Source organism: Chelonus insularis, unplaced genomic scaffold (assembly GCF_013357705.1).
Source record: "Chelonus insularis isolate UGA/USDA-ARS -01 unplaced genomic scaffold, ASM1335770v1 contig_324_pilon, whole genome shotgun sequence".
Taxonomy (NCBI): Eukaryota; Metazoa; Arthropoda; class Insecta; order Hymenoptera; family Braconidae; genus Chelonus; species Chelonus insularis.
In genome coordinates this window covers 949,473-968,615 of record NW_023276494.1, presented here as the reverse complement: position 1 = coordinate 968,615, position 19,143 = coordinate 949,473, and the positions used below count along the sequence as shown (strand labels likewise).

At 31.5% G+C, this 19,143-nt stretch overlaps 1 protein-coding gene across 1 annotated transcript in view; it reads left to right on the top strand.

The window, feature by feature from the left end:
• Positions 1-13,539, top strand: part of cort (cortex) — a 48,535-nt gene extending 34,996 nt beyond the window's left edge. Inside the window, exons 2-8 of the mRNA XM_035081599.1 lie at positions 9,712-9,939; positions 10,732-10,969; positions 11,694-12,018; positions 12,083-12,305; positions 12,365-12,695; positions 12,769-12,902; positions 12,983-13,539. Of these exons, the coding sequence (XP_034937490.1) occupies positions 9,712-9,939; positions 10,732-10,969; positions 11,694-12,018; positions 12,083-12,305; positions 12,365-12,695; positions 12,769-12,899 (1,476 nt within the window). The 3' untranslated portion in view covers positions 12,900-12,902; positions 12,983-13,539. The remainder of the gene's footprint in view (positions 1-9,711; positions 9,940-10,731; positions 10,970-11,693; positions 12,019-12,082; positions 12,306-12,364; positions 12,696-12,768; positions 12,903-12,982) is intronic.
• Positions 13,540-19,143: the final 5,604 nt, after the last annotated feature.

Genomic DNA, 19,143 nt, shown 5'->3' with positions numbered 1-19,143 from the left:
GATATACATTTATACAACACACATATACATATGTCTACATACTTTGATGTATATATGTATATATATGTACATACGTAATCGCTAACTCGCACGAGAAAATGTATACCGGGGAAAAGATATATAATGCGCACATAACTTCTCGGGCCAATAAATTCAAAGCAGCGTGCTTCGTTAATAATAATTGTCGCCCGGTTTTCTAGAGTGGGGAATTGAATTTTCCCGCGCACCAAACGCCACTACGACCTTTTATTATATGCGGACAAGTCAAGAAGCAGCGAAAATTGTTCATTAGTCACTTAAAAAGGTCAAACGATTTATCACTTATCATTTACTTCTGCTAAATGTATATAATTGAATCATTCTTGCGAAATAAGAATAATTATATATGGATCTGAGATCTTAGATCCGGATGGCGTCTGTCGTGATACATTATTATGTCCTTCAAGTATACGTTGTAACTGTTTCATGTATGATCGATATAAATTATGACGATTTTCTACTGATAATAGTTGTGTTCTGATCGTTAGTCATCAAGTTTAATTATTAAGTGGCACAAGGATCGCGGATCTATGTTTCCCGTATGTTAAAAATGTTGACAATGTTAGGAAAATGATTATTTATTTATTTGTCATTTTGACTGATCGATTAAACATGCTCTATAGTTTTTAAATATTATCATAAAAAATAAATAAATAAAAACATAACTTTTATCATTAATGATATGATATTTATCATTTGTTGTTTTCATTTAGATTTATTGTTTCTAAGTTTTCTTAGTGCAGAGATTGATGATCAGACATGAAATACACCGTTAAAAATTGTTGTGGGTTATGGTAGATTTATCTAAACATACAATAATTAAAGTTACAAAAGAGCTTTTTTATCAATACTATTATTTTTTTCAATCTTTTTAAAAATGTTACCTTAAGATGTTAATGTCAAAAAGTACATTTATTCTTGGTGTAAATTATTAAATAAGAAATTATTGGAGTTTGAAAAAACAAATTTATTTAATTACATTGAAATTTTTAATTAAACTTCTTTTCCATTAGTATTTCAATTAAATTTTAAAATTAACCCAGCATAAATTATTATTTTTTTTTCAACTGAAGCAGCTGGCATACTTAATAAAGTTGAAGTTGACTTGATTATTTTTCTCTTTTTTTTCATCATCTTTTAGAAAATCTTTCCAGCAATGAGATTAGATTTCAATTTCACTTTTTTTTTTCATTATCTTTAAAAAAGATAGTGAAGGTGAAGATGGAAGTGCAAGAAGAAGAAGAAGTGATAATTTTGACGACTCATGTAGAGAAGATGAGACGCACAATGAGATCTTGCACCTTAAAAGTGTCTCGTAAGGTTGATGGGAGATACCCTATTGGATCTACCACCCAGGCCGTGAAGAGAAGATGGAGTTTGCGGGATGAGAAGTGAACTCGGGTCTACACCGACGCGATTATCGGTGGAATCTTGGTCCTCGAGGCTGAAGAGATATTCTCTCTCTGTCTAGTTTCCTTAAGAGAAATCGGGTACGAGAAGGAGAGCAGTTTGTAGCGCACGTAGCACGTTAATGAACGACGTCGAAGCGTTTCGACACGTTCGACTTGCCTGCCCGGTTTCTAAACGAACCAGAGAGTAGATCGTTCTTCTCTTCTCTTCTCTTTTCTCCTCCAGTCACGCTTCACATCACTTCACCATTCAAAATAATCTAATAGTTTTTCTATCAGTATTTTCATTTGAGGGAAAAAGCTTGAAGGATATGATTACATTGAGATATTCGATCAACAGTCAGGTATAGAGAGGAAAAAATGAAAAAAAATGAGGAAGAAGAAACATGTGTGGGTGTACTGGTCGGCATGTGTGTCGTTGTACAAGAGAACGACAGGTCCTATGTGGGCTGCGTGTCGTCTCGTGATTCAAAAGCTCTCGCGCGTAGGCGTCACCATTCTACGGGTATTCCCTCGCCTTCTTGTCAACCATATACACTTTCTTGTCGTGGAAAAAAAATGTTGGAATAATTAGGAACCAATTGGCAACTTTATTTTCTTGAGTACATACAAACTCGCGTGTTCGATGATCGATCGACATGAAGCAGATGGAAAGTCGAGAGGATGAGAGACGTAAGGAGGCCGAGGAAGAGAATGTAATGGAGGCGCAACGGCAGCTGCTCGTTATCACGCGAAACGTCGTTCGATGGAAAAAGTATTGAAGGTGGATGCCAAGTAAAAGAGAGAGGAGAATAGACCTCCTTCAAAGTTATAGCGCTCTCAAGTAGATAACCTACGATCTAAATTGCCAACTGGCCGGCTAGAGTGCGGTTTCAATGGAGCCGAGCAACTATAACGAATGTTCCGCGCCTCCGCGAGAAAACGCCAAGTCCCGCGAGTAGTAAACGAGAGAAAAAGATTCAAAGAAAAAATTTCTACTGAGAAAAATGATTATTCTTCTACAACCGATACTACTACTCTTGTAATTCTTTTTGCAATAAAAAAAATAATTGTTCTAAATAAATAAAAATGAAAAAAAACAAAAAAAAAACCCTAATTATGATCAATAATTTTTAGAAATTTGTTTCTGTACCGATAACTCGTCAGTTATTAAAATATCCACCATACCATGAAAAGAAGTTTCAAAGAATTTATAAGTTTTCTCTTTATACAGATTGTGGAGAAGAGATTATTAAGAGTGCATTTTTCACATAATTTAATATTCAATAGAATAATAATAAAATAATTGGATAAATCAACTTCAACAATCTAATAATAGATTTAATACTATTGCCAAAAATAAGTTTTAATTTCTAATAATGAAAGGTATCAATATGTCGTCATCATCATAATGATAAATTAATAAAAAATATTGGAAAAATTTAAATTGGCGCCAAATAGCTTGAGGGTGCGCGCGCCGCTTAAAATATTTCCCGCCAGTTTATTGAGATGTAAATAAACAGTGCACAAAGTAAGACAGTGTAGTGTAGACTTACATATTGAATAATCGTTGAAACGTAAACACACTTTGGAATGATGAATGAATAAAAATCCTTAATAAACACTCACGTCAATATATGTATATACAATAAGAGAGCAAGTAAAAAATAACACACAACACCACAACACAAATTGCAATCCTGTCATCGGCTCATCACTTAATTAGACATTTACCTCTTCACTTATTTCTACGAAATAGTTTTCGAAATCATCGTTTCATTGTTAAGTCAATGATAATCACAAGCATGGAGAAGGTCCCAACCTCCTGCCCGCAGGAACTGCAGCGAACGACTGAAGGCCCAAGTCCGAGAGATCCGCAAGCGATGCCGTGTGGCCGAGGAAGAAGGCAGGGCTCTAGAACAACTTCTCTCTCCTTCTCCCTGATGTGCGATGGACCGATTGGAACAACTTCAACGTCCTCCCAACACTCTGCTTTTATTTCACGTCTACTTCACGCTCACTTTGTCTACACTGACGTAATTCCTTCCTTCATCTTATGCGAATAATAACAAGACTAATCACGATCTTACTCTCGCGGGGTGTCACGCAATACTGCCAAATACTTGATCTTGCAACGAAGAATGATAGAGGTCGCGTGGTATATCACCTGGGTCCAGTTTTCCCCCACCCAATACCATAACACACCTAAACCTCTGTTAACTTGAATGATCACTCGGTCTGGACTCTTTTAACACAATTCCAGTGGCAAAGGAAGTTGTTTCATTTTTTTTTTTCAATCTCGATGACTTCCGTAGGTGAGCCGCCAAAGTGGAGGCGTTTTTAAGACAAGAGGCTTATGTCATCAGTCCCCCGTGAAATGGATGGGGCATGGGCCCAACCTCCTTATACACTAAGCTAACCAATCACTTGGCTTCTAACACACGATCTAATGCCTCACTATGTGTGTCAAAGAGGGGCGGCTTTATAGATATGTTCCTGATACTCGCAATCATATACTTATTTTTGCGATATTTCAATTTTCTGTACAGAAAAAATAAAGACTAATTTATAGCTAAAAGGCTTAATGAATATAGATAATTTGTTAGATTTGTATTTTCATTAAATGCTTTTTTCTCTCTCACTCTCCTTTTGATTTAAAGATTGGTGTAGAAGTGGAAATGCCAGAGATGGCCTGGAGACTTTAACGCTCAGATAGAACGATCGCGCAGTGGCTGTTATCGTGCATTGCCGTAACGATATTATATCGAGATTAGTATAACCCGTTTTCACCTCACCGTAGTCATTACAATAATAGACATACCAATTCATTAGTTGAGCCTTTCGTCAGATATTAACTATAATTCAACGTTATCCTACACTTTCTGATATATTTTCATTATAAATCCACCTTTTTTTCCTTGATAATCCAAGTTCTATCATCAAAACAACATCTTTGCTGTCTGATAGAACAAATATTTTTATCTCCAAACAAATACTAAATAATAATCATTTTTTACTTGTAATTATTGACTAATTGTGTGAAAAGAGATTTATAGATTTATTTTACATAATTTTCTTTGGAATTTATTAATTGGATTTTAATAAAAATATTACAATTTAAATAATGATTTATTGATTGATTTATAATAGATAATAAGATTATTATGTTGAAATAATTGGTAGATAAAAATAAATAAAATACTCAGAAGTAGTTTTATTGATGATTTGTAGTGGTTAAATTTTTTTAAATGATTAGCAATAAATGTTTAAAAATTAATTACTCTCAATTATCTTGGAAAGTAAGTTATAAACAAGTATGATAAAATAATTCATATATAATTATAAAGAAAAAATCAATATCCAAGTTGATGATAATTTTTAGATAATTTTTATCACATAAACATACTACTCATAGCATTCTGGGATTTTTAAAATGTTAAAATGTCAATTGAAGTTAATTTGGAATTCTTAAATATTGAAAATATAGCCACTAACGGCACTTTGTTCCTGCAGCTGGAGCTTAATTTAAAATGAAATAACGGCATAAATGGTGTGCTAATGAGTTTTCATCAACATTAAAAAAAGAGATGGAATTACTTAAGAACTCTTTAAAATACCTTAAATATCAAGAATTCATTTTTTCATGTTCACTTTGTCTGAATCTTCACAATACCTTAAGCTACTGCTTTCAATATCAATGAATTCAGTTTTAATATGGCCATCAATAGAAAACAAATTCAACGAAAAGACACGGTGTTGACATTTAAAAGACAAAAAAAAGGATTTGGATTTTTTGAAATACTTAAAATACTGGAATTGCATATTCTTATCTCCTTTAAACTCCTACACTGGCTTTACAACCTTATGCTTTAAAGTCGAAATTAATTCCATATTAATTAAATAAAAATTGTATAGAAATTCACGTAAATATTTTCGATAAAATTATTGAAGTGAAGAAAATTTTAGATGTGATAATAAAATGAAATAAATAGTTACTCAAGATAACGGTATGTATATGTACATAAAAGTATTTGAATATGTTAAAAGCTAAGGTTGCGAACGAGATTCTGTAGTTACTTAGCAGATGAGGAGTTAAAGATATTGCTGCTGAAGGTGAGATTAATCCAACCAAGGAGATGGACAGTGTTCTAAAGCTGACACTACTACATGCAGGTCCCATCAAGACAGTATTAACATGACCAATTGAAAGTGTCTGATAATACCAAGTGATATCGTTGTACATATTATAGCTTATTATACCTTAAGATCATTTACTTTGACTTGCGATCAATGGAAATTTTAAATTCACTATTAATTTTAAATAATAACAATATTTTCAATCAATCTATCAGGCTGTTCATTTTTATCATTCATTGTCAACTTATATCATTATTCGAACCTCTAAATCATTATGAAATTATCTTGATTGCAAAAAAGAAGTAGTTGAAAAGTAAATTTTATGGCTACTGAGTGAATAGAATTACTGATAAGGTATCTAATAAATATACTTATTAATGATCCATAACATTTTGTTTATTTCATCGACAAAACATTTGAATTATTTCAGTACTAAAAAAATGTATATAATCCTTGAAAAATACTTCTGTCACTTCAGAATTCTACTTCAAACAACTTCAATATTTTATTGCATTACCAACTTCCAATTACCATGAACATACTCCAGCTTTATATTGAAATACTTTATTTTTACCAAGTCTTGTGAAATAAATTTTCACTTTGTAGATGCTAAACATAAATTTGAAACCAATCATTTGATGAAAAATCTAAGCAAATGTATCATTGGAGGAGATAGTCTGTATATTAGTCAGACATGAGAAATTGAAAATGGCTGATAATCCAAGGTGATATCGTAAAGCTGAAGAATGGTCTTGAGTGACCCTCCATAAACGTGCAGAGCCAGAAATAGAATGAGATAATACTTAAATGCATATCCAGTGGATTCTCAATGTGGTGGCAAGAAAGATGGATGTCTTGTTGTCACCGAATCTGAATAGAGATAGATCATCTTGGATATATTGGCGAGCAAGATGGTTGATTTTTTTTTCCATCTTCTTTCTTGATCCTTGTTTATTATCATCACGTCCTTTTTATGATGATATTATTCTTCTCCTACTCCAACTTAATGCCACATTTGTGTGGGTCTCTGTCTTGTAGCTAGCGAGCTAAGACACCATGAAACGACGACTGTGTCTGTTGGAATGCCAGGAAAAAAGATGTCTTCATCGTCGGAGGGCTGCTCGCGCCATCGACGGAATGATATTAGAGTAAAAATATGCCCTTTAGATACAGATGTGACAGAGACGAATCAAGAAAAAAGACTTGTTGATTTTTAGCCAATAAAACCAGTATAAATGCAGATAGATGGTCAATTTAAACTCAAATATATATGTAAAGTGGTTGTGAAAAATGAAAATGATGTAAATCAGGTGTAGAGAAATGTTCTTTTAATACACAAGTAGCTCCAAGAAGTACGCGATCGCCCACAGTATTAGCCATGCAAGTCATGAGGGTTCGCCTACATCGCGCGTGTCAGTCCTCCCTACTCTTGATATTTATTATGCTATTTAACTACTAGTCACTACTCACCCGCCATGTCAAACACACCACGCAAAAAAGGACATCAATATAATTATAAAACTCATTTTATCTTACGTTAAGTGTATTAATTAATGGCTAACTCATAAATTTTCATGTAATTATTATAATAAAAATATTCATTAATGTCGTAGAAAAAATGTATTATTATCATCAACATGAATTAGTGCTCAAAATAATTAATATATTATTATTCTTTATTATTTTTCTTCACCTTCAATGTTAACAAACACAATTGTTAAAACTAGCTAAAGATGATGAAGAATTAAAGGTGACTGGAATAACGATGATGATGATGATTGTAAAAGAAAAATGACGGATGAATTATTTGCAAAACAAATGGCAGCTCTTTAGCCTCAAATTACCTTTCGACCTTATGTAAAAGAAGCTTTTCCGGTCTTTTATAGCATCTAGCTATGGGACATGATTCTGAAGAATTTAAATCTGACCCAGTAAGACCTCGCGTGGTTGCCGCAGGTGATGATGCCGAAGAGCGCGCGTCTCACACGAGTGCTACGTGTGTGCGATTGTCATCTGCTACTGCTGACCGGACCTGATGGCGTCATTGTACACTCATACTATATACGTATGGCCCCATAAGTGAGTGAACTAAAGCGTAATGTTTTTCTTCTATGTTCTCTGACTGTTCAGATACCGTGGGAAGATACTGGAGTTCATCATGAAACGAACAATGACATTGTTTTAATCAATATCTTTATGATAAGGAAGCATCATCATCATCATCATCATCATTAAGCTATCAATTTATTGGTCTTTATTCCATTTGGAATATTAATTTTTGTTTTGAAATGTCAGTTGTTTAGTGGAGTCATCAGCAAAAATGACTCTTTATTGATAAGTAAAATTTTAAACAAAAATAATTTCATTGGTTTTCAGGAAAACTGAAAAAACATCAAAGTTGAACAGACTTGGTTACATTTAAATGAATAACAAGAGGAATATGGGAATATATTACATAAAATAGCAGAACATCTTTGAGAATCCGGTTAAAGTTCAAAAGGGGGAAGGTGTATTCATATAACTCCTTTGGCACCTTACAGATTGGGAGGAATATCAGGTTGGCTGACAACGAAAACTTGTCTCTTTGCTGGGGGTCTCATCTCTACAGTATTTTTGTCAAGCTCTCTTATTACTCATGGGAAAGACTTTGGTGAGATTTTTCAAAGATATACAGAGATGGTTTCTATATACTGCACCCGGCCCAGTGGATTTAAAGGTCTTCAGCTCTATGCAAATGAGCTACGCTTGCAGCACTCAATAAATTGAGTAAGTCTCTCGCTCATGCGTACGATTAACCGTCAAGGCTGGAGAAAATTCGTGAGAAATTTTTGGCTGATGGCTCTAACTCCTTTATTTAGAACTCGAATAAATCCACCAAGTTTTTTCTTGAAATAAACAGAAGGTTATTATGATAGTGTGTTAGAAAAAAAAAATATTTCAATCATTCAGTTAATTTTAAATTTAATATCCTGAAAAATTAATCAGAGTTTATTTGATTCCATTAATGGTCACTCTGTTACACAAAAATACGTAGACTGCAGGAATAAGTGGTAATAAAATTGAAGTCAAAAAATCTTCATAGCCATTAAGAAACGAATTACACTTGACAAATCACCCTCATACTAAATTAAAATGTATACATATATCATAAAGACTTTTTTTCATAATGACATGAGAGACTCACAAATCTCATTCTGAACATGTCAATATGATTGTAAAAGCATCGTATAGACGCTTGAGAATTACTTCAAGTTGTGCAGAAAGGTCTCTAGGGATCTTGGAGAGTCTGTATATGTTCATCTTTACTTTTCATTCTGTCATTCGTTTTCTTAATTTATTGTCCATTTAATTCAATTAATGTATTTAATTTGACAATACTTGATATCAAATCTAAAATAATGTCTGGAAGAAGAGGGTATCCTTTTGCGGACAGATCACATCTCTTGTCCTATTCATCATCCAGGAATAAAATTCTAGATACAGAAAGGCCAGATGTTCATTGGGGGTCGAAAAGACTGAATGGTGGTAAATATTACCTACCCCTTGATCATACTCTCTGCATAATGCTCCTTTCTGTTGACCCTCTTTTCCCTTGTCTCTGAATCGTCTTACAAAGCATTCATGTTAATAAAATTTTCCATTTTATGTTTTTTTACTGTCTTTATTTCATGGTATTTTTCAACTATTCTATTGGGATGAGAATCACAATGCATATCACTAAATTACCATAATAATTGAATGTCAATGATTGCATTTTTAGAGATAACTTATCTTCAATTGTTGAATACAATAATTTTTTTTAAAAATAATATTGCTGCCAATTGAATAGATATTTTTCTTTCAACTTTTATTAAATGAATAAAACTGATAAAGCAACTTGAAAACTCCTGTCAATTTATGATGTAAATTTTTTCTTTTAATTTTCATCCATAATTTAAGAAACAAATAAATCTACTTTATAGAAACCAGCTGAATGTAAGTAATGTAGCCCCAGGGGGTTGTCTTACCCTGGTTTTCTTATAGATTTACATCAACTTAAATTATTGGTATAAGTGAATACATCAAAGATAAAAAAATAAACTCAAGTCTTAAATCAATTAATTTTATGATCTTATAATTATTGATTCTATTTCTTTTTATGTTCCAGAATCATATCAAACCATATCAACTATCATCTTACGCATTAGATCAACAAAGAAACCTAGCAGAGATTTCCAGATTAGCACCGGTATCAATTTTCAATGGTAATCAATCAGGAGATCGCCTAATTCCTTCCAGATTTAACCAGAATCTAGAAATAGCACGATTTAATCTCATAAGTGATATAAAACCGCATGATCTAAAGTTGGAGCCATATCTCAGTGTTCTTTCTCAGGTAAATGAAAAAATGAATGAAATAAATAACTATGCACATGGTCATGAACACAAAAAGAAACAGATAAATATGAAAACTGTATCTGGGTTATTAAATCAATTACCTGAAGTATATTTCAGTGTTAAAAGACTACCTTGTAACGTTGGATATTATCTGAAACAAGTAGATTAGCATACAAAATCGGTAGCGTTTATTTTATAAGGACTTTTGCAGCACCTTGATGTCATCCCGTGAATCTTCACTATGACCTTCCTCACTGCAATTTGCTCGTTCAATTCTTCTCTTTCTTTTTCTTTTTTTCCATTTTCTATTTCTTTTCTCCTCCATCTCTTCTTCCTTCTTTTGTGTTTTATTTATCTCTGCATTTATTTATTATTATTTGTTGAATATGTGCATCCAACTCGTTTTCTCCCCGTTTTCATAAACGATGGCTCCTCGAAAGCAACTCATTGATGCAACGTGCGGGGACGTCGACATGGTCGGGATTTACGAGCGTAATCTTGTAACACGTTGACCATGGTCGTGGCTCGAGTCTTAAGAGCACAGTCTCTCTCGCAAAAGCCACCACCAGACATTCAGAATGATCGTTAAGCTCTTCGAATATGCAATTTACTCTCCTGGTGTCCTCAATCCTACCCACGCAGTTTCTTCTTTTAGATGAGTTTACATTTTACATCTTGCTGATCAAGACCATCTGTATTACAGTCAATCTTTTACTTGAAAAGAAAATGTTGTGTCGCATATACTAGTACTGCATATGCGTTCATCTCATGCAGAGATATCTTTGTGTAGATAAGAATGTTGAATAGAGCTTGGAAAACGCGTCTCATGATCCAAGCTCTCGACAAGTTGGACATTGCCAAAGGAATTACTAATCATCGAGTGTTAAATTTTAATAGTAAACCTATTTTTACACTTGGCAAAACAAATGATCCTGATTTTGTTGATGATACTTGGAAAGTTAGACCAAGAAAAAAACCACTCATGGACCACTGGATCAAGTTGGTTGATATTGATGAATCTCGTTCAAGTAAGCATTAACATATCTTTTTTAATTAATTATTATTTGTTTCAAAAATATTCAAAGTATCTTCTTTAAAAACTTCTTAAAAAATTTTATTAGAAATTCTGTACATCAGAAATGATATGTAGTTATGTCGATTCTAGTAGCTTGTAGGATGAAATTACACTTACTTTTATAGGATGGTTTACATAAATGATATTCTTTTAACAAGAATTTATTTACCATAAATACATTATTTATTTAACAGAGAAAATTTCAAATATTTATGTTTCTTTATTAAAAAAAAATTATGTTAAAATATCAATAAATAAAAATTGTATTTTTCTGAATAATATTAGTTATATCAGTTCATTAACTATAAAGAAAGTCCTTTCCAAATCGACGTGTGTATAAATACTCTTGTGAAACGAGAAATATTGTTAGAGCATGTACGTCGAACAAGCAGCTTTGGAATATTGATAAAGTAAATGTATCGATTAATTATCATGTCTTTAAATTGACTATTAAAAAGTATCGGGAAATATACTTGATAGTGGGCATATCGTGGTCGACTACAAGATTAAAATACAAAGTTAATCATCGGTACATAGACACATTATTATTCATTCATAATACAAATATTAAACTTCTGTAATACTACAGTGAATAAATAATATCAAAATGATTTATAAAAAAAATTTATCTATGATCACATTTATAATTTATTAATTAACTATATTATGTTGTCTAGGGCAAGGAATGATTGATTGGAGTTCAACGAACTTGATAGCAGCAGTTATTCAGCGTGATCTTGTAATATCAACATACGCACATTTAGGAGGTAATCCTTTAATAAAGATACCAATTTGTAACTTTATTTCACCACCATTAATAAAAATCAGCTGCATTAAATGGAATCACGCTGGTGATAGAATTGCTATTTCTGCCAAACCACATGTGCTTTTTTGTTGGGATCCCAAATTCACAAAACCTTTATGGATTAAAAATTGTTTCTGTACAACAACTTGTACTATTCGATGCATAGAATGGAGTAATACAGATGTTGAAATAGTCACGTAAGTTCTGTTAATATTTTTTTTTTCAACAACTAAATCATCATATTCATGGATCCACTTCCAGAGGCTGTACACAGGGATACGTATGTGTGTTTCGTGATTTTAAACGCACGGCAGGATCACGTGTGAAGAGCTATATTAAACTGCATCATGAAACCATTCTAAACCTTATGATTTCTCCGGATGATCATTTTATAGCTACCACTGGATTGGATAGATGTGTTCGAATAACATTGTTTCCTGATATGATACCTTATCTTGAGATTGGATATTATGATCCAGCAGAGGTAATGATTATTTTAATAAGAACAAAAAATAAGGAAACAATTAAATAAAACTTCTGTAGTCCTTGGCTTGGCATCCATGGCAAAAAGGAATGCTCTGTATAGGTGGTGGTATTGGTGATGGCTCAATATCCCTCTGGGACGTCCCAAAACAGAAGTCGCTGGGCTACAGACGAGTAGACTTTGTTAGTCACGTAAAACGTGTAGTTTGGAATAAGCTCAGTGGAGAACTGGTTGTCGCATGGTATTACTGGCAGGACAATGTTCGTTATTTTACAATTCCTGTTCTAGCTAGTTGGGACCGAATTGTTGATGCTGTACCACTTGATAATAGTCATCCTATTGAACGACGTATTGGTAATGTTCTTTGGAATCCAGATCATACTGTTTTAGGTGAGATATTGATATTAAATGTCACTTGTACATTTATTCCCACAGTTGATGATAAATAAAAAAACTTTTCCAGCCATCCAGATTTCAAATTATCTTTATTTTTGGAATTTCTTTGGACACAATGCGTCATCCTGGAAAAATAGGAACAAGAATAAAGGTTCTGTTAATCAGAGAAGTGTATTCGATCTTTGTTGTATCCGATGAAATGTAAAATATTAATTTATGCAACTTTTATTATTATCCTTTTCACTTTTTAATGTATCTCATAATTTATAAATATATTATAGTTGTTTGGCATGGCTTTATGAGTTCTCATTTCTCGGTTGAGAGAACAACGTCACGATATGAGCAATAACAACTGAATCGAGTATGTAATTTAAGATGGTGCAGGTGCAACGTTAGTCTCGCTAGATAATCATTCCTTGTGATAGAGCCAACACTATCCGTTGTCTTGGCAAGGAGCAGGAGAAATGCAAGGAGGAGCATTCTAACGACCAATTGCCACGAGTTCGCTTCATTCTCAAGTTATACAGAAGAGCTATATGAATATGATGTCGGTGTAATAAAGTTAGCTGAAGAACTACTGCATGTAATCCAATACCTCACTCTACTTCTCATCAACTACATCATTACGTAAAACAAACTACCGGAATTAAAACATGACTTTTTATTCTTCCTTAAAGGTCTTCTTTTCTTGTTTACTATAAGAAATCCCTGTTTTCTCTGCACATTTAACACTAATTGGTAGAATGCTACATTCATGAATTTCTGATTCTCATAAAGTTCCTTTTAATTGTTGACTTGACAATTTTAACTGACTTGTTATTTCTGTACTGATATAAAAGAAGAGCAACTCGTTGATATCTCTGGAAAAATTTATTCAAGTATACTTATTTTATATTAACTGGAGATGAAACTAAACCTTGGAGTGTTTCAATCATAAGGTACATCCAAATGAACAGGTGTTACTCCTATAAGAAGAAAAAAAATTACCAAGTGAAATTAATCATAATATTAAATTATAGAATTTTACAGTTAGTGACATGTTTATGTTACCTCCAAGCAACGTTAATTGATCCTGAAGTCCAATAAAAGTAATCCACTATCCATATATCTTCAATGAATTCTTTTCCAAGATGTATAAAATTTATTCATATTTATTTGTAATTTACGACCATTCACTATTCAAATCAAAAATGTAGATAATTTCCAAAGTCCTCTATAATTATTTTAATATCTTAAGGGCGAAGAGCACTTAAGAATTCACTATCGTCTCACTGACAACCCTGAAACAAGTCTATTAATTCAACTCTTCTTATTCACGTCACTCCTGCCTCGACGTTCCTCATAGAAAATTGCCTGCTGTAGACATGAATATTGATTCATTGAGGACACACCTTCAAGTAGTTTATTGAAGAAATAATAAACATTGCAAAAGGAAACGTTGAAATCACAAATTCATAAGTAAGCACAGAATATTTTTAATTAGGAAATGTAATTACTTATTTCCTTTATTTGAAAATAAGTTTAATAGTAGTTTACTTACCAAATAGAAATATGCATCTATAAAATGCATGTACTCGAGCAAAACTTCTCATTAAAAAGCAATTATAGATACATTTATGTAAATATTGAATTCACTGTAAATAATTTGATCATTAAAGAGTACTTGAAGGATTAATAAAAAATTTATTTCCTTGAAACATCTATAGAGAATTTAAACTAAAAATTAGCAATGTGTTATGTTATTATTGAGTGATGAAACAATTGATGACGTTATATATTTATAAGTTATCAGCTATCAATAAAATATATTTCAAGTATCGACTCTAATAAGATTGATTAATATGTAAAGAAATACTCAATGTTATCAGCAAAGAAAACCATTAATATAATTTAAAAATGATAAACACCAACTTTATATATCGATCTGATTATCAACCAAAAATGGCTAAGGATTATCATTAGAGTAATTAAAAATGATTTAAAGGCAGCATAATTTCAACCAAGATCAATAGATAACTTTTTTGACAAAATGAAAAAAGATTTAATTAAGTTGTATGGTGACAGTTTATGGTGTTGAATTATAGGATCAATATCATAAAATAATTACTCATGTTGTCACCGGTTTATAATTCATTTATTAAATTTATTTAATATGGAAAAAAATTAAACTGCTTTATAATTAATCAAATACTGCCAGATCAATACTTTTTTATTGCTATTTAATGATCTAATGATCATGAAAGAATGTATGAATAATTATAAAAGAGTTCCAAAGTTATTTCAGGTATTTTTAATTGAAACTCATGAACTTTCTGACCTTTTTATAATGAAATTCATTAACATGTCAGTTATAATATCAGATATAGTGTATCACACTAGACATATTTAAAAACGATTCATTTTGAAATTCTAATTAAGTTGGCTTTCAAAAAACTCCTTATGGTAGTGTTTAGTGGAAATGAAACTCCACCCCTAGAACTGACTCAGTATTTTTTACTCTAAAATAGCTTTCAAGTCAAAGTCAGCTGCAAAATGGAGCATTAAAAAAATATTTCAAACAAATACATTATTCAGTTCCATAAATAATTAATAAATCCAAACTCCAAGTAGTCATCATCATCTTTTGGAGTAAAGAGTAATTGGACAAAAAAGAAAAGAGGTATTTCGTAAGAGCAATAAGTAAAAAGAGTCCGAAACATATGAGTAAGTATTATATATGTATATATATATAATATATATATATATGAGAAGTATTTGTTGGGGTAAAAAAAAGGATAAATTTTTCTGAAGCAAAGACATTCAATTTAATGAGTTTTAACAATTGTAAAAAAGTTGTGTAAGTTGTAAGATCTCGCCTCGTTAGTAAATTATCTCTCTTCTTTTTGTCTTCCTTTCTTTCCTCCTTGGTGCAATGGTGATATAACTACACAGGAGTGCATTCTTCGGTGGTAAAGAGACAGAAGTAAGACGCATAGTCGACTGGTATAATATAGTCTCTCCCTATCTAACAGCATTCATCATGGGGACAGCCTACACCACTCTTCAGCAACTGGACTCCAATGTCTTTTCATCTTTTCCTCTTATTTTTAGCCTTTTTTATCTTAATAAAGCAACTTCTCTTGCTTTCCAAGCTCTCGCTACACTTTAATATCTTGTCGTTGTATTTATATTCTTTTGTTTTCTTCTCGCGTACCCAATAATGTATTTTTGCTATGTCTGTATTTGGTTCTGCTTAACTCAAATATGGTAAAAGGTATTCAGTGCGTGTGAATACGATCTGTAGATAGATTTTAATAATAATAGAAAGCATAGCAAGTATAGTAATATAGTATCACAAGTATCCTATGTTTGTTTTTGCCGAACAATCGCCAACGCCAGAGACAAACTCTCGTTCTTGCAAGCACTCACCAAGAACTAAATATGTCCTGACGACGATCGGTTTATCGCCTGACATTTTTATGACCACGAGAACAATGCTTTGAGTAAGAACGAAAGTCAATTTGTGAATCTAGCCTTAAATGTTCCCCTTTCAAACCAGTAATTTTATTAAGAAATAAACAATATGAATGAAGTACCTTTTTTTCCCTTCTACCCAATAACTTAGCATCAAGTAAACTATAGACAAAACCGTACCATTTTATTATTAAAAAAATACCTGATAAAATCTATAGCTAAAATTATGTGCTATTACTTACTGTATTATCAATTATTATTATAGGAAATTGCTTGATAAATATTTGTTATTTCTATCAAATTGGTAGGTCTTGGTCTTGGGATGAAGAGATAAAATAAAAGGGTAATGGTTAAAATAAATTTCAGTTTGTTTACTGTTTTATTAAACCATTATTTAATTGTTATTAATGCCAATTTACTTTGTTTATTTAACAGTTTGAATAATGGAATTCAATTATTTGTTTATTTATTGATAGAAATCTCAACAACGAAATGGTTGATTTAAAAAATATGATAACGATGTTGGGGCAATTTTATCACTTCAATCTATTTATATTATTCTCATCAATAATTTAGTGCTATAAAATATAGAGAGATGCTTAAAATAAAATATCTAACGATGTTAATATTTAATCAATTTATAGATCGTACGAAAGTACTTTTTTAGATACAAATGTTGGCAGTTCCGTATAGTGGTGTATTGCTGTAAAGTATAAAAAATACTTCTATTCTGCTGTTTGGCGTGAAATACAAGCTGCGACATCACTGGTAACTCGGCGGCATGTTTACGAGAATCCACTTGAGAATTGTAGGTATTGGTGTTCTTCCCTTCTTTCTATTCCTGGTCGAGTTCACTAAGAAGTAGAATGTAAGCCCGGATGTAACACTAATATTAGGATTACTATCGGCAATTTTATAATCGGTGAAGGTTAAAGTTTACGAGTAAATCGACAGTAGAAAGCAGCGTAATCCTTTGTTGCTATAATCCATGGTCTTGGTTTCATCTTCTTACATTCATCTTTTCTTTGCTTACTTTCTTGTTTATCTCTTGCGCACACTAATAAGTAACAACGGACCACCTGGCCGAAGACAATAATTACCCAAGCCATTAACGACGTGCCAACGAGTATCCCGTCGGCGTCTTCTGTTCGTGCTTTTCCCTCGACTCATGGTCTTGTTTTACTACGCTCGTTATAAGTACGTGGCAAAGCTTCACGTCGCCAAGATGCTCAACACTGTACAGTAGAAGCATCGCTAAACCAATCGATTGCTTCAAGCATTTACGATTAATTATTTCATCTATTTTTCATCTTTTAAACCAATTAGCCTTTAAAACATTATTCAAACTCACTCGAATATTTTTTATTGTCATCCTTATTGTTATATCAATAATAATAAATGTTAATTATCACCATTTAATTCATCAAACTAATTGGATTGTTTTTTTTTTTTTAATAAATATAATTTATATTTTATCCATTATCAGGATATTCAACTTTGATACTGAGTAAGAATTTGATTAATATCCACGTTTTCTATTTTATTAATACTATTATCAAGTGCTAATAAAATGGAGTAAAAAAAGGCAAAGTGCCATGAAATTATAAAAATATCGAATAACAAAACAATTTTAATCGCTTAGTGATCTGAACACTTTTACTGCTTGAGTGGCTGCTAATCACAATCTCTTTTCGCAAATTACCTAACAACGGGGGCTGTAAGATGGATCGAAAGTTACGAGAGGTAAGAATTAGTTTCAACATACTCTTTGCACTGGATAAACTGTTCATAGACTCTTTGCAGAAGAAAAGGGAGCCCTCCACAGTTATTAAGACGTTAAACTAAAATATAGCGTCCAATGGAAATAATTGGTCTTGCAGTAAAGATGAGGCCATAATTTATTACTTGGAGCTTCGTAAGTTGCACCACTTTGTTTATTCTCTTAAATAAAGAGTTACTGTTTTTATACTGCTACATAATATAGATTTTTAAATACATAAGTAATTATTAGAATTATCATTATTAAAATGTGGCATAAAACATATAGTTCCGGTTATGTTAATTCACTTAATGATCCTAATTTAAAGTAATATATATAAGCTATTGAATTTTTTAAATAATCGTTAATATGTTACATTATCGTAACACATGAAGATATAAATTTATATGAAGTCGGCCTATAAAATATGTCTATCAAAAAATCATGTCATCGTATAAGTAAATAAAGATATCAATGAAATGAAAGCATCAATGATTAAATGCTTATTTTATATACCAATTATTCAGTACTGCTATTAAAAATATTTATTACTTTTAAGTTTATTTATATATTATTTTTTCCAACTCATACTTATATATTTTAACTGTTGACAGATTTATTAATAACTCTTTCAATAAATTTAATATGATTTTTTGTATAAATTTAAATTTACAATAGTGTTAAAAAATTTAATTAACATGCAATAATAAAATTTAGTATTCAGTGATTAAATTTGTAATTAATTTTTCATTGTCGACTGATTTAGTGGTATTTAATATTATACTGATTCATTACAATATTTAAAATTTGAAATAATTAACAGTTAATACATTTAGTAGACAAAATAAAAAAAAACTTATAATGTCATGTTTCCACATATTAGAAATATTTTCAAATCATCTATAAATCAGAATTAATGAAACGAGACGAGAAAAAATGTTTAACCTGTTACAGCAGGAGCTTTATGGAAAATACAGTGTCATTGAAGACCAAATATTTGAAAAATTTAAATATTACATAACAATTCGTAGGTCTAAAATTTTTTACAAATCCCATTCTAATTGAAAGTCTGTTTTTTTTTAAAGAACGTTCATAAATTGTTGTCTTGGTAAAAAACAAAAAAAACGTATTGAAAGAATGTTGAGCACAAAAAGCTTGAGTAAAATACAGAAAATACTTGAAGGTAATTATTTAATTACTTAATAAATATTTTACATCAAAAGTAATTAT